This window comes from Amphiura filiformis, chromosome 14 (assembly GCF_039555335.1).
Source record: "Amphiura filiformis chromosome 14, Afil_fr2py, whole genome shotgun sequence".
NCBI lineage: Eukaryota > Metazoa > Echinodermata > Ophiuroidea > Amphilepidida > Amphiuridae > Amphiura > Amphiura filiformis.
In genome coordinates, this window is record NC_092641.1 from 46,372,596 (window position 1) to 46,388,565 (window position 15,970).

The 15,970-nt window shown below is 36.3% G+C and overlaps 1 protein-coding gene across 1 annotated transcript in view; it reads right to left on the minus strand.

Moving 5' to 3' along the window:
• LOC140169457 (amyloid-beta precursor protein-like) overlaps positions 1 to 9,095 on the minus strand; it is a 220,614-nt gene extending 211,519 nt beyond the window's left edge. Inside the window, 1 exon segment of the mRNA XM_072192718.1 lies at positions 8,900 to 9,095. Coding sequence (XP_072048819.1) covers positions 8,900 to 8,974 — 75 coding nt within the window. The 5' untranslated portion in view covers positions 8,975 to 9,095.
• Positions 9,096 to 15,970: the final 6,875 nt, after the last annotated feature.

A 15,970-nucleotide genomic window follows, 5' to 3' on the forward strand; every position in this document is an offset into this window, starting at 1 on the left:
CTGGGGAAGTCCCGATTGATTTGTTTACAAGCAAGCACGTGCCGCTAACGTGCGGTTAATGTTTATTTAATTATTTATCACAACCTGACAATATTCAATTTTTAATATTTTAAGTTTATTTTCTCATAAATAATCTAGGTTTCCTTTATAGTATTATTGTTACGATGAATAAAAGCAATTATAAAGACAAAATCCAAATGATAACCCTTTTTCGTATTATTTGTGGCAGCGCGTGTTTTAGTTTTTGTAGCATCAACAACACGTTAATTTAAAAATAGAAATGCGGAAGTGAAAGTACAAACGAAAATTGCTCAAGATTGACAGACTTTGCTCATGTTTTTGCACCTGTTTTTGACCACGTTTCGGACCAAAACTGACACAGAAATGAGAAAAATTATCATAGCGAATGGAGATGGAATATCACGGCTAAAAATGCACTTTTTTTTTTTTTTTTTAACAATCAACATTTGATGAGGTGTAGACCCAGGGTACGTGTGTATCGTCATAATCGTGAATTTCAGATGGACGAACAAAAATATGTCTGGACGCAAGTTTTTGCAACCTCGTCAGCAAACTTGCGTCATTACGGACGCACATTTTTAAAACCTTAACAGGAACCCTGGTGGGAGGGAAGGGGAAAGGGGAAGGTTTGTACTTCTCATCAAACATAAACCAATCTCACTGAACCAGCAGTGCAGCAATGAACATGATAAAGAGTTCCATCAAACTGTCAAAGAGCAAACTATTTTTTTCCTTGATTATATTGTAGGTATTTGCATTAAATTTTGTGATATAAACCTCGATCTTCTAATTTACATTTTTTTAATGAAAGTTGAATCTAAATGGGTTAACTTTCAGTAAGAACTTGGTGAAATGGTCTACACGAACATACTGACTATGCCTACCCAATAAAACGCTGACAATATTGTAGGCCTATCCCATAGATGATGGCCCTGTAATGAAGGGCAGGATTGCAGGAAACATGTGGGATAGGTCTAAAAGTATATCGTATGTTGGAGGGAATATCGAAACCAAATCTTTACTTTAAATGGATTTAGCACTAATTTGAAACCCTATGAACAGGATGTGCAAACGTGCACAAAATAAACATCCTCGAGGATGCAAAAGAATTCAGTACCTAGAAATATCACACTCAATCCCATTCCCAATGGCAAACAAAAAATGTAGCTCATATCAATGACCCCCCCACCCTAGCACTGGATGTGACAAACTATAGCCCTGGCAATAACCAAATATACACGCCAGTCAACTTGCCCAACTTGGCAGGCTCGGTTGACTGCTTCATGCGCACAGCTTTTCGAGGGCATCACGAATCTCAGAAGAAATGAGCCAGTTCTATGTCCCTACCCCCTCACCCATAAACAAGCGATACATGCATTTTACCTCAAGTTGCAGAACATGAGTTTTTGTACCCAAATGCAAAGGTCATTCGTTGAGTGAGTGGCACCGAGTGCAGAAATATTGGGGTTTAAAGTAAAGTATGTCCTAGAGATTGTCATAATATACGCAAGAACCCAGTGCTACGCAGTAGTATGTATTTATAATGCAAACACACGCACAAGGATACACTTCCTGCATGCACACATTGTGTTTTGAACTTGACGACTATTCATGCTAGCTCACTGTCCTCATGGTAGTTTAAACCTAACTCTTCACCTACCCCTAAGGAAAGGTCAATACTAAGAAATTCAAGTCGAGTAATGCGATACGATTTTTATTGACTCGCTACCAAACACTGCCCAAACTCATGTTACCCAAACCTTGCGCCTTTTGTATCAAGTATTTTCAGTGTATCAACTGACTGTGTACATTCAATTTCTTAAAACCATTCACTAAATTAAGCTTTTCATCAAATAAATGTATCAAACACACCCAAAAAATGTTCAATTTGTAAAGTGCCTGTCTTCTGTATTCATTCGCTAATTAGTGCCCACGGGTAACTGTCGGGATGTTACATTTTCCCTATTGCTGTTTAAAGGCGCTACAAAAAATGGTGAGGAACCAATTTTTTTGTAGAATCTGACACCATGATAATTGATAATCAAGTGAGTAATTACTTGTTTTTACAGGTTGCTCATCAAATGTTCATTAAATGCTCTCAAAGTTATGTTTATCACTCTTAATTGCAAGAAAATGTCGAGAGAAAATGTCAATTAAATGCTGAATGCGCATAATTTAGACACCAACAATATTCTGCATTTTGCAATGTTCACTATTTGATTGAAAAACTGGGGTTTTTTGGTGTGTTTTTTTTTGGTTGCTAGTGTAACTTTTAAAGAAATTATTTATCATTTAACCTTTCATGACAAAAGACTGGGCACACAATGGCACTATTACTTTGGCCCTAACTCCATAGGGGGTGCTTTGGATGGAGGTGCTTTGGGTGGAGAGGGGATGCCTCCCATCTCGTCCCAGGGGAGGTCACAGAGTGTGAGATTTTGTGTTAAGGTTTAATTGGTACTAAACTGAAATAAAAATCTATGCTCTAGAAGCACCAAGGAAAACACTAAAAACGCACCATAATTTTTTTTTTTTTTAATTAAACGTGATCCTCCCCTAAAAAAAAAACAGGGAAAATTTTTTTTTTTTAAATTTTTTTAAAGAAGTTATGGACCCTAAATTACTTGTTATTGAAGCTTGGAACCAGATAAATACTGCTCATTCACAAAAAAATTTAAATTCTGAAGGGTTTTTTTCAAAGCTTTTTTTTGTTGAAAAAACGCAATTTTTTGCACCCAAAAAACGCAATTGCTGCCCCGAAAATACCGCGATCACGTTGTCCTCCAGTGTTAATCTATGCAATGCAAATTAATGCAAAATACCCCAGTTTGCAAACTGTACGCGTTAAAAACCAAAAAAAATTGTTATCTCGGTTCAAAACATCTAGATGTTGACAATATACTTGCCCCCCCATTTCTTATCAATACCATGATAACCATCACACAGAACCCGGGTATCAGTATCACACATCATATAGTGAAACCAGGGTGAAACTCACTATTTAATAAGATAGATTCACAATGGACCATGATGGCCTCATCCCATAGGCATTGTTCAATAACCTCAATTAAACAATCATAGTGCAAAATTTGACCTCAAGTTGCAGAGTATGAGTTTTTGTACCCAAATTTTCAAAGGGCATTCAATGAATGTGCAAATGTATTGGGGTTAAAGAACTGAGCACTAATGTATGAGCTTGTAGTGGATCCTAGTGATTGGTACTGATACATTGTAACACCTGAACAATAATTAGACATTTTGACCAAGTAATTATTCTGCCACCACCACGTATTGACCCAGGAGATATTATTCACCAAAATGCACAGAATGCACAATGAGGTGCGAGTTTGTGGATTGACCCCTGGGGCTACGTACCAGTACCCCACAGGCAAAGTTTAGACGATCTTTTGTGACCTACACTGACCAAAAGATCTCCCTTATTTGTCAGTTCTTAGAACTTCTGCACGTTTCGTGCTCTGGGCATTTTCTATGGTAAAGAAATTATTTCTTTTCATATGGTGTTGTCCAGACAATAATTGGTATTTATTGTCTGACCAAGCTGTGCAAATTGATGAGTCTGGTCTCCTTCCAGTCTCATTTTGTATCGACATTCTAATGCAAAATTATTATGTCAAGAAGCCCAAGACAAATCCTGTTTTACTTTGGCAATAAAAGTAAACAAATTAGTTAAATTTTTGTTTGCCACTACAACATGTTTACATGCAAAAATGGTATTTGCGCGTGCATGAACTTTTCCCTCGCATACGACATGCAGATTTAAATGGCATTGTGTGTACCATGTTTATCTCTCACTTCACTACAATGTAATGTGTGTGATATAATGTATGTCACACACAGAGGCACTATAATCACAGACCCTAGAAGGGTCTGTGCTATAATAGTGTATTGATCAACGCATGGGTGTCAATCCCCGGGGGACAGGGGAGGTGTCCCCCCACCTTTTGGCAAAATGACCCATTTTTGATTGGGACGCAAGTCTTACACATGTACACACCCATGAATTTTAAAAACAATTTATGATAAAAAGCAGAATTAAATTGCCTTTTTATTTGAAAGGACAGACCCCTCCCCCGGGATAGACCCCCTTTCTGATGATGATGATGATGACAGGTCCATGCTATGCTACCCCCTTAAAAAGTTGACATTGCTGTTTCAAAACATATTTGGAAGCACAGGAGTAAATCATTGAAGCAAATACATGTCTAGTGGTTTGTGGGAAAATCACCCCCAACCACTGCACTGCACAACTAACATTCCAACTTGCACAAGTCATTTTTGTTTAGGGGGCATGTTATGAGACCAAAAGTTCACCACACCAACCTAGTAACCTACAGTAGCTTGTAGACTATACCAGTCAACTCCTTGTCATTCAAGAAAAGAAGTTCAAAACAAAAACAGAGCTATTTCCCCTATTTCTTCCAGGGGTAAAAAAGCTAGTCAAGTCAGTCAGTCAGAGGTTGGGTAAACCGTACCTTGTGGCGTTGCCATTGTTACTCAGTTTTACAGACCGACATTGTGGATTAGCTTTATTGGGGAAAAATATGAACTACTTAGAAAGTCTGTCAAAACAACTTTGTACTGCCTGACTGCATTTAACCTGCTGTAACTCTTGAAGCAAATTTTTGTCTTCATCTTAAATCTTAATAATACCTCAACTCAAGACTGGTCAATTTTTTTATTCATTAAAATCTTAAGACTGGTAACTGGTGGTCAATTTTATTCAGATTCACTGTACTTTGTGATGTATTGTAAAGAACACACATTTACACATGTTTCATGTAAAAAATACAATTTTAGTCTAAATGTAATAAATTGCGCAAGTGAATGTTTTGATCCATTGCAATTTAAGCTTGAACTCCCTCTTTTGCTTTCACCTGGTGAATATTTTATCAGCAGGTCACATGTCAATCATTGCAATTGATTTTTTTTTTAAATGACTGGCTCATATTCTGTCTCAATATTGTCAATTGGGGAAGATTGTGCAGATACTGAACATTTTATGGACAGAGATTGATGTTTTCTTTGTTGTTGTTGTTGTTGTTTGTTTGTTTTTGGGTTTTTTTAATAGATTTTTTACAGAAAAATTGCAGCTCTTTTAAAACCACATTTCAAAATGTCTGCTCTGGAGAGAATGTTTTGAGCATTTAAATGATTAATTTCTCACTTAAATTATGAGTATCACGATTACCTTTTATTTTTATAAATGAACTAATAGTATTTTTTGAGGAAATACCCTTTTGTCATTTCAATTGGATCAGTCATCAACAACAATAAATCTGAATCATCGTTAGTTGTTCAAATTGTTATGTCAATGACAGTTGGCTCTGGCAGTTGGTTTATGTCACACACCAACAAGCAACAATTTGGAATTCTATATATTTTCAAGGTTGACATAATTCATACTGAAAAGTTCTTCATAAGTTTGTAAACATTATATGTGAACTACAGCAGGTGGGCAAATTGTCTACAAAAATAGAAATTTAGATTCTTCACCAATTGCTTTTTACATTGTCACTCGATGTCATTGTCATAGTAAAATGATTTTAATATATGGTCATTTTCACGGTAAAGGGTGTAACTTTTGATTTTTAGGGTCAAAATTTCAAACCACTTAAATATGTTTCTGTTTACTGAAATCATGCATAGAAGCAACTTAATTTCAAGTAAAATAATGTTTCAAGGCTTAAACCTTTTGATTTCTAAAAAAAAAATTGACATTTGCATAACATTTTGGTTAAAATCTAAGAATAAATGTATTTTACATAACCTCAGAAAATTTTGACATGAAAGCTGGAATACATGTGAAATTCCATTCCAAAGTAAGTCAACAGATATAAGTTAAATTTTATACCATGTTTTGCTATGTTTGTAATTGCAGTTTTGAAAATTTTTAACATCAAGTGTCATTTACAATGGAAATTTCCAAACCTTAAACATATTTTTTAAGTTTTAATTGGGTTCCTAAAATAATTTGAATGTCTAACTTCATGTACAAATACTACTTGATGAAAGGAACCTCCCAGCCAAGTTTCACAGAAATTGGAGTTATTTTTAGAATTGGCAATTCAAGCGATTTGTGTTTCGGAGGCTTCAGTTAACAACACAGGTGATCATAAAAGTAAAATATTTAGCTAACTACTACAAGTTGACATAAAAAATAGGTAAAAAATATCACAATTACCAATTTTCATGCTTTGCTTCTAAGTATTGAATTTCAGTTGTGACAAAAATTAAATTATCACAGCAAGTCATTTTTTTTGTTTCGGAGGCTTCATGTTAACAATTGTTAAACATTGCAGAAGTAGTTTTTTTGAAAACAACAGTGTTGGGATCATCTAAGCTGTTATTTTCTTGTGTGTATTGAATCAATGATTCTATGCGGCAGATATTGTAGATTTATCACACATTAATTTTTTCACCCATTTGTTAAGTATGGTGTTTTTTGCATGTGAAGCCTCCGAAACAGGCTTTTTAAGGTATCAGTATATTTTTCAAACATTAACCATAATGTCAAATTTTTTTTAAATTTATGACATTCTGCACATATCAAGTAATAATTACAATGCAGATATCAGTATGAAACACACCAATTTAGATATGCATAGATGATAATTAAGTTTACTGTTGTTTCGGAGGCTTCATTTGTTTCGGAGGCTTCAATTGTTAACGGAAAGTTTGTATTGGGTCCCATTTTCAAACGGTGATATATGTCTCCACGATTTAAAAACATGTGACTTGAGGATCTAGTTTGCTACATTTTAATAAATAGATTGGATGAGCTCTTTTATTTATATTTGCACAAGCTTGCTGAACAGTTTGTTTCGAGGCTTCAAAAAGTTAACGGAAAACGGCTATTTGAAGTCAAGATTTTATAAAAATTTTAAAAGCTTGCAAATCGGCTAATTTTTGTTACCCATTTCAAGTTAAGATAACAACTGTTATGAATCAAGAAGAAGTGAAGAAATAACCAAGAATTATGAACCAAAGCTACACCCACAAAGTTTGTTAACAATTGTTAACGGAAAATGAAGCCTCCAAACGATAAATATCAAGTCCGGTTCTCAAAAATACAGGGCCGTTCACAATTAAATCTAATGTGGCAGTGTTTACTGAACATATGACTGTACTTTCAGGATAAGAAAAATTATCCATGAACTAACTGAAGAAAACACAGGGTTTTACAAAAATGTTACTGTTTTTTATAGTTTTTCAAAATGGCAATATTAAGTACATTTAAGCCTGCTAAAACTGAACGCAGTAACTCCCAAAGCTGATTATGCTACCCAAGGTAGCTGCTAACTAGATGACTTATGTGGCCAAAAATTATGGAATTCTGTGGCTTTATTAGAACACTACGGATTAAAATGTTAAAAATCCAAAGTTACACCCTTTACCGTGAAAATGACCATATACAAATAGAAGTAATACCAAAGTATACCGGCCGGTAAACAAATTCTTTATCATAAATTTTAGAAACGGTACACTTGACTTGTCTTTTTTAAAGTACGTGGGTTTCCGAAAACTGTCATGTGTATTTCAAAGCCAAGGTCACAAAAATGTCAGTGATAGTGACTTGCCAAATTCTATGGCTCACTCCACATTTTGCGCAATATTCATTTGAAAATCACTCTCATCTCTACTCTGTGATTGAGTATACTTTTTTTATAGATTTAAGGCCTAGATGCTATAGCTACAATGTAGAATGACGAGTTGTCATTTTAAATAATATTCTCTCAATTGTTTTGTTTAGACTATTTTTACTTGCGCCATTGTGGCACACTGTGACTGTTGGTGTACGGTACCGACAATACATGCAGAGTTAAAATAAATGAAATACAAATATTTGTACAATTAATTTGAAATAATAAATAATGTTAACAATAAAATTGAACAGAATTAGAAATGTGTACAAAATAGCCCAACCCCTGACTAGTCTACGCTTGGGCATTGCCCCACACCAGGTACAGGGGTTCTAAAATGGGCAGGTAAAATATAGGGGTTCTACTTTTTCCATCTTCGACCTGTGACGTAACATCCTCCTCTCAGGTCAACAAATTTTGCCGCTTTAACATCAGTTGGCCTGATGATGCATCCGAGAAGGACCGAGATAGGATGTGAAATATTGCCACTCATCAAAACGTAAGTCCAGTAGATCAGATTATAATAATTTCATAGTTATTTATACATGGATGAATGATAATCTTCATAATCGTATAGGGGTTCTAGTCTAAAATTGCGCTTGGCTAATTAGCCTGATCTGGTCAGGGATATGATACTGTTTTTCTGAAAATGACAACACGCACACAAGATTTAAGATCCCAGTACAATGGCAATGTATCCGACAAGTATGTGAATGTGATGTATAGCGTGATGTGAGATGAGCTGAGCGTCATGTCAAAATAACTATTGACTCAATTTATGTTCATAGCAAATTATTATTCCTGTTAGTGAGTAGTACTATTTTCAATCTACAATTTTGTATGCAATGCATACAAATACATGTATACTGACATTGATTGTCACTGCACTGTGACTGTGTAGCTAGTGAGTGTGTAAATGCACACAAAAGTCAGAACTGTTCATTTTTAAAAAGTGTTTTCTTCACGGAGATCGTGTATTTCAACCTCTCTAATTTCCCAAAACAATATAATACGACATTTAAAAGGCAAATAGCCAGTCTAAATCATGTACAATGTATGTGATATGAGCTAAACATCGGTAGTACACTACACACTGAATGAATGATTCACTATCTAGTATCTAGACTACTGATGATGTTGAAGATGATGGCGATGGCGGAGCACACAGAGATCGAGAAAAAAATAATTCGATCTGAAAATTTAATTTTTAAAAATACCTCTACATAAGCGGCGAAGGAGAAAGAACATACCGCTGCCAGTGATACCAGGGCTACATAAGCTCTCCTGGCCATGATGGAATCCGGCCAAATATAAGAAATTCCACACGTTTTCTTCTAGTATAAATCCAGAGAATCACATTGAGATGTATGGCGATATTCCGATCAACTCGGTTTCTCGTCTTTCTTGTTTATTATGAATTAGTATTGCCAGATTGTACGCTCGCTGATGCGCCGATTGCCCAACCCATCATGCGTGCGCTAAAATTAAATGCCATCAGCAATTCAATCAATAATTTCACCAAATTTAAAGCCCGGATTTAAAGCCCCGGGAAGAAAAGCAAAGAAATATCTTGATATAACTTTATATAAGAAGATAATGACTTTATAACAAGATAATGAAATGAAAAGTAAACATGGTAAAGAAAGGAAAGAAAAAAATGCAAAGCAAGGCAAAGCAAAGCTCAAATAAAAGAGAGCAAAGCACCAACAAAGCACTAAAAATAAAAAGCGAATACAGAAAATGAAATGGAAAGGAAAGTTCTTTTTTCCTCCTTCGTTATTTTTTATCACGATCATTCCTTTTTCTCCTTTATTTTATATAAGGCCGTATAAAATTAATGTTTTGGTTCTCGTCCAGAGGATTTTGATGAATTGATGAGGGAGGGAGGTGTTTTTTTTTGTTTTTGTTTTTTTTCCAATGTAAAATTAGCATTGTCATTAGTTTTCGGTCTTCTCCAACAGTGCTCGAGGAAACGATGAGGCCCTTTTTTTTTTTTCAAATGTGAGATTCTGAGGATAAACCCCTAGAGTACCACAAAAAGACTTGGAAGTGATGCTTGTTCTCTAATAAACTTATTTATATGTATGAAGATTTCATAAATCATTCCAAAGTCTAAAAAATTGAAAAATCTATAAAAAAAAAAAAAATCTGACAAATCCCAGAAATTGAGGAGGGAGGGACGAGAACCAAAATATTAATTTTACACGGCCTAACAAACATACTTCCGTTTTTCCTTCCTTCACCCGTATTGCTTCTTTCTTTCTTGAGTTTCTTTCTTTCTTTTTGAGTTCTTGAGTTCTCCTCAAGTTCATTAATTAGCTTTCTTTCTTTCTTTTTCTTTCTTTCTTTCTTTCTTTCTTTCTTTTCTTTCTTTCTTTCTTTCTTTCTTTCTTTCTTTCTTTCTTTTCTTTCTTTTTCTTTCTTTCTTTCTTTCTTTCTTTCTTTCTTTCTTTCTTTCTTTCTTTCTTTCTTTTCTTTCTTTCTTTCTTTTCTTTCTTTCTTTTCTTTCTTTCTTTAGTCTCCTTCCTTTCTATGTTCCAAAAGTTCTTTCCTCGTTTTCTCTTCTTTTGATTTTTTTTCCTGGTTTCTTCCCTTAGGCCTACACGGACCATGAAGCAAGAAAATGATGGAAGAAGGAAATATAAAAAGAGAAACACTTGCTTCCTTCCTTCCTTCCTTCATTCCTTCCTTCTTTCCTTCCTTCCTTCCTTTCCTTCCTTTCCTTCCTCTTAGTTGGTTTCTATGAAAATGATGGAAGAAGGAAATAGGCCTATAAAAAGAAACACCTGCTTCTTTCCTTCCTTCCTTCATTAATTCATTCCCGTCATTCCTTCCTGTTTATTTGGTTTCTAGAGAAACACCTACCGGTACTTCTTCTTCCTTCATTCAATTCCTTCTTTCCTTCCTCTTCCTTTGGTTTCTATACCTTATTCTATTCTTTCATTCTTTCTTTATGTCTTCTTTTCTTTTTTCCAACATTCTTTTCGTTTTTCTTTTTTTTTCCTTCTTTTTCACTTCCTTTCTTCTTTCCTTCATTCCTTCTTTCTATCCTTCTTTCTTTCTTTCTGTTTTTCTCTCCCACGTTCTTCCGTCTTTGCTTCATTCAATTTCCCCTTTCTTCCTGCATTCTTGAGTCTTTCTTTCTTTCTTTCTTTCTTTCTTTCTTTCTTTCTTTCTTTCTTTCTTTCTTTCTTTCTTTCTTTCTTTCTTTCTTTCTTTCTTTCTTTCTTTCTTTCTTTCTTTCTTTCTTTCTTTCTTTCTTTCTTTCTTTCTTTCTTTCTTTCTTTCTTTCTTTCTTTCTTTCTTTCTTTCTTTTTCTTTCTTTCTTTCTTTCTTTCTTTCTTTCTTTCCTTCCTTCCTCCTTTTCTAAATACCTTCTTTCCTCTTTTCCTTCAAGATCCGAGCCTTCAAGTTCCTTCCACATGTTCTTTCCAAGGTTTAGCCATATGAGCTGCCATGGCATATTAAAGTTTCACTCATTTTTTGGAGCTCATTAGGAAGAAACTCGGTCAGAAGAGGTCCGTGGAAGAGCTGGCATGTACCCTATTTCTTTCCGCCAAGGGTAGTGCGTCTATTCTCACTTATGTGAGCTTGCACTTTTAAGGAAGGAAGGAAGGAAGGCATAATTCCTTCCTTCTTTCTTCTTTCTTTGGTTCCTTCTTCATTCTTTACTTTTTAGTTCTGAAGTTCCATTCCTTCCTTTCTGTCTTCCTTCCTAATTACCTCTAATTCGATTTTTTAGACTCGGTGACTTTGTCCTGAAGTGATCTTGATTTGTCGATTAAATAATGTTAATGCCTAGCTCTCCCGCTAGCTCTCTAAAGAATCGCTGAACAAAGAAAAAAATAATAATAACATTAAAAAGATAAAATGATTGGGCATGTTTCGATATTGCAACCCATCCTATATAGGCCTACTCCCAACCACGCCAAAGTTTTTTTCAGGTGAACTTAGGGAGCGATCGTTATTTATGGCAGGGGGGGAATGGGTAAATTTAGGGGAACACAACATTTTTGTGGTCTTGAGGGGGAACCTGAAATTTTAGTTGAACCAGGAGGGGATTGTTAAATTTTAAATGGAGAAAATTGGGAAAACAAGGGGAACGCGAAAATTTTGAGCGGACGCGAGGGGAATGCGAAATTTTTGTCGATATTTTTGCCAAAACACCCATTCCCCCCCTGCCGTAAATAACGATCGGTCCCTTAAAGGAAGTGAATTTCGGGGGAGGGGCATGAAACAACCAAGTGAGTAAAATTGATGAAACTTGAGTGGATATTTTCATAATTTAGGGTTTTATGCGTGGTTTTATGGGGTATAGTTCTGGTATTTCTCCCCATTTAAGACCCCCCCCCCCTTCCCCCCTCCCGGCCCGATGAGCAAAACCTTCAGAGCTCCATTTTTTCCCGGCTCCAGCCTTATTTTTACATTTCGACCAGCTGAAGGCTTTTCATTTTGCACGATATTTGTATTGGGCGCAATCCTGTAGTTGGCAACTCTGACAGATAATTGATTGACAAGGCTACATGACATCACTTTCTTTCCTGAAACGGCAATGCCCATTCGCCAATGAAGCTCATATTCGTCATTGCTAACCAATCAAATCTGTTGTCACTTATCTGACAGGTTTCCAATAGTTTTGCGGTGCGCAAGTTCCCTATGTCTAAAAGCTTCTTATTAGTTCTCAATTCTCAAGCAACGGGTGATTAGGGAAACCAGCGTAATGTTAAATGGTTTCAGGACGCACACCACTATACATTCACACTTATGCGCCTATAATAATTATTTTGTGAATTGAAAGTGAAACAGTTGATTTTAATAATGAGGAGAATCAGCTCTACCTATTTTACGGAGAAATTGGTTTGTACAAATTGCCCTGTGAAAAACTTTGAAATAAAAGCTCTTATTTGAGTCTCAATAGTAGACTTGAAGTAACTTTCAATCATGAAGTCACTGTCAGTCAGTCATCATCATTATAAATACCTAAAGTGTCAACCCAAAATTTCTGCCTTCACCGCACACCGACACCGCCTGGCTAATAATTATTTGGTGCAGAAGGGACACTAAAATGAATACACGGGATCGATACACGTGAATTGCTATGCACGATTTTGATATCAGACGAAAATCTTCTGATACCGGGTTAGAAAATGATGAATAAGACTCGTCGTGATTTTTTTCTCAAGAAACCAGATTTGGTCTCATAAACTTGGAAATACGTGTTGAACAGATATGATAGTCGCTAGAATGCGCTTTGAAAATTGGCCGTGCGCTTTGAACTCAAAATTTGACCATTTTATATTGCGTTGGTCCTGTTATGGACTACAGCGTGCAGCGTGTAGTACAGCTGCACTCACTGTAGGCAGTATAAAGTCGATGACCATTGACCTCAATGGGGTATACAAGCTTAATCACGCACAACCAAGATCGATTACCCGGCTATTGTGAGTAGCCTTAGTTATGTCCCTCGACTAATTATTAGTTTAAAAGAGCTTTAAAGGTTTGAACCAAATGGCTAATCGTGGCTGTGGATTTAACCTACCATGGCGATTCCTGCCATGAAGATATAGGGTCGAAGACACTGTGCACCGGGTTCTCCTGAAATATTTAACAATGTTATAAGATAATCTAGTAAGTTTAACATTATCAAAAAGGCTTTCAACAATTTTGATATAAAATTGGATCGATTGAGCCCATATTTATTGCTCGAGCTATGAGTTTTAAAATATTGGACGAAACTCATAGCAAGATCAGTTATAAATATTGGGCGTAAAGCATACACTCTCAGAACATTGGATAAAAAATGAATGGGCAGAAAACAGTTGGTTAAAAACTGCCCAACAATGGTTAAGATTCTTGAAGTTGGGCAAAATACAGTTTAATACATGGTTGGTCAAACCTGTCAATATGGTATTTACACAATGTTGGTTAAAAGTTAACCAACCTTGGTAAAAACATCCTTTTCCCGCCAATAAAGTTGGGCAAAGTATGGTTTTGCCCAACCATGGTCACATGGTGTTCCTTTGCGAACTGTGATTGGTCATTGTGTTGGGCAAAAATGCATTTCAGAATTTAATCAGAAAACAAGATGGCCGATATGAGTGGCTTGCTGCAAAGCTGTGGATCGGGGTCTTCAAGATCTGTTGGAGACATTTGAAGGTAGGAAATTATATTATAAAGTATATCATTTCATCGGGTATAACACTTAGTTTAAGTGTGTGCGAGGCCGAGACTGTGAGCAAGACTTACGATGCTTTATCGACGACACTACCACAACCGGTAAGCTTGCTTGCTTACCGGTTGTGGTGGTAGCTGTCGTCGATAAAGCATCGTAAGTCTTGCTCACAGTCTGGCCTCGCACACACTTAAACTAAGTATAATACCCGATAAAATGTTTATAATATAATTTCCTACCTTCAAATGTCTCCAATTGGTTAAAATATGAACAATGAAATGAACTTCCCATTCATAGTGTTTAACCAACTATTGGTTATATTTTGCCCATTTTGCCCAACATGCTTTGCCCAACTGGTTGGTTACCGTAATGTTAACCAGTAGTTGGTCAATGTTTTTAACCAACCTGTGGTTATATTGTTAACCAACCCAGGTTGGTTAACAATATAACCAACTGTTGGGCTGTTCACCTGTAAATACATGGTTGGTTAAAATTTTAACCAAGTTGGTTAAAATTTTAACCAATGTTCTGAGAGTGTACAATTGTATCATTATTATGTGTTGGATCCAATATTTTCACACACTTGGATTCATCAAAACATAATAGGCCTAATATCAAAAATTGTATCCGGGACTTGCCTACCATTCATGAGGGAATTATATTTTCGCATATCCTTGATGGGAATATAGGGCCTATATATTCCAGCACAAGATCTTCAAAAGTTTAGTTTTTTCAAACTGCGCGAAGCGCCCCGAAATCTCAACTTTGATGACTAATTGTTCAAAAAATGGGGTCATTCAGAATCATTGGAAGTATATTGCGAAAAAATTGCAATTTCAATGCTAAAATGAACACAATTGAGGACACTTAATCGTGCCAAAGGAGTTAGTGCATAGGCCTCAACTTTTGGTTAATTTAGTCCCGGTATTTTATTTTGATCCAGCTCATGAGTTTTATGCTTATTTGGCCAGGCATTAGAGGAGTTTTAATAATTTACATAATAAAAAGGATGGAATTAGGCCAATAACTCTCATTTTTTAGATTCGTGATCATGTTGAAGTTTGAGATGAAGAAAAAGAGAAATTTCCAATGGGACGTCTCGCAGATCTACTCACGTCACAGAATTATTTCCCGAAATGCACACGCGTGGCAATTTGACATTTCAATGCGACAAGTTCCAAAATGGGCTTAATTTTGGGTCTAAAATAGAAAAAAATTAAGATACAAATCGTAAATTTTGTCACAACATTTCTGCCTATACTGAGCAGGCGAGGGGACTGACATGCCACCATGCCTAGTGGCGTATAGATTTCTTTTTAACATTGGGGATGGGGTTGGAAATATTTCTTGAAGTATAGTGAATCCGGCATCTTTTGGTGACAAAATCAGTCTACAAAAATTTACCATATTCAAAAAGTGTGGTACACAAGTTGAATAAATTCGCGCGAAGCGCGCAAAAATTGGCAATTTTTAGGTTTATATGGCCAAATATGAGGTTAATTTGGTTAGAAACCAACATACAGGTGACAACATGCAGGGTATGTATTGAAGGGATTTATCCCCCCCCCCAGGATCTACACCTATATGCCCATGGCTAATTATTGGCGCTGAAGGGCGGGATGCAGTTGTGATGCGCACATATTTTATAGATCTTGCAAAATCATTAGTTCTATATGTCCACATCACCTCAACGCGCCTGAAGTTGGCAACATCATTGTAGGCCCCATATACCGGCCCAATATAGGACCTATATTACAAACTGAATGTAGTTTTATCATGGAGGTAGGCCCCCTATATAAATAAATTTATTTATATAGGCCTACCTCCATGGTTTTATCCCCTCCCTCCCTCAGGCTCCCCCCCCCCTCTCTCTCTCTTTCTCTCTTTCCCATTCTCTCTCCCTTTCTTTCTTCCTTTCTCTTTTTTTTCGGGATCGCAAGGGGATCCCACACCACCCCCATGGCGACGGCCCTGGGAGCCCCCCCCCCCCGGGGTTGCCGGGTTGCCGGGTTGGAGCAGACCGGGTCGCGGGGTAGTTGGTTGAAGTACTTTAGGAAAATATAGTGGTGAGCGCCCTGAAAAAGTTCAGAGGTTAACTTTCTAAATTCGTGATAGC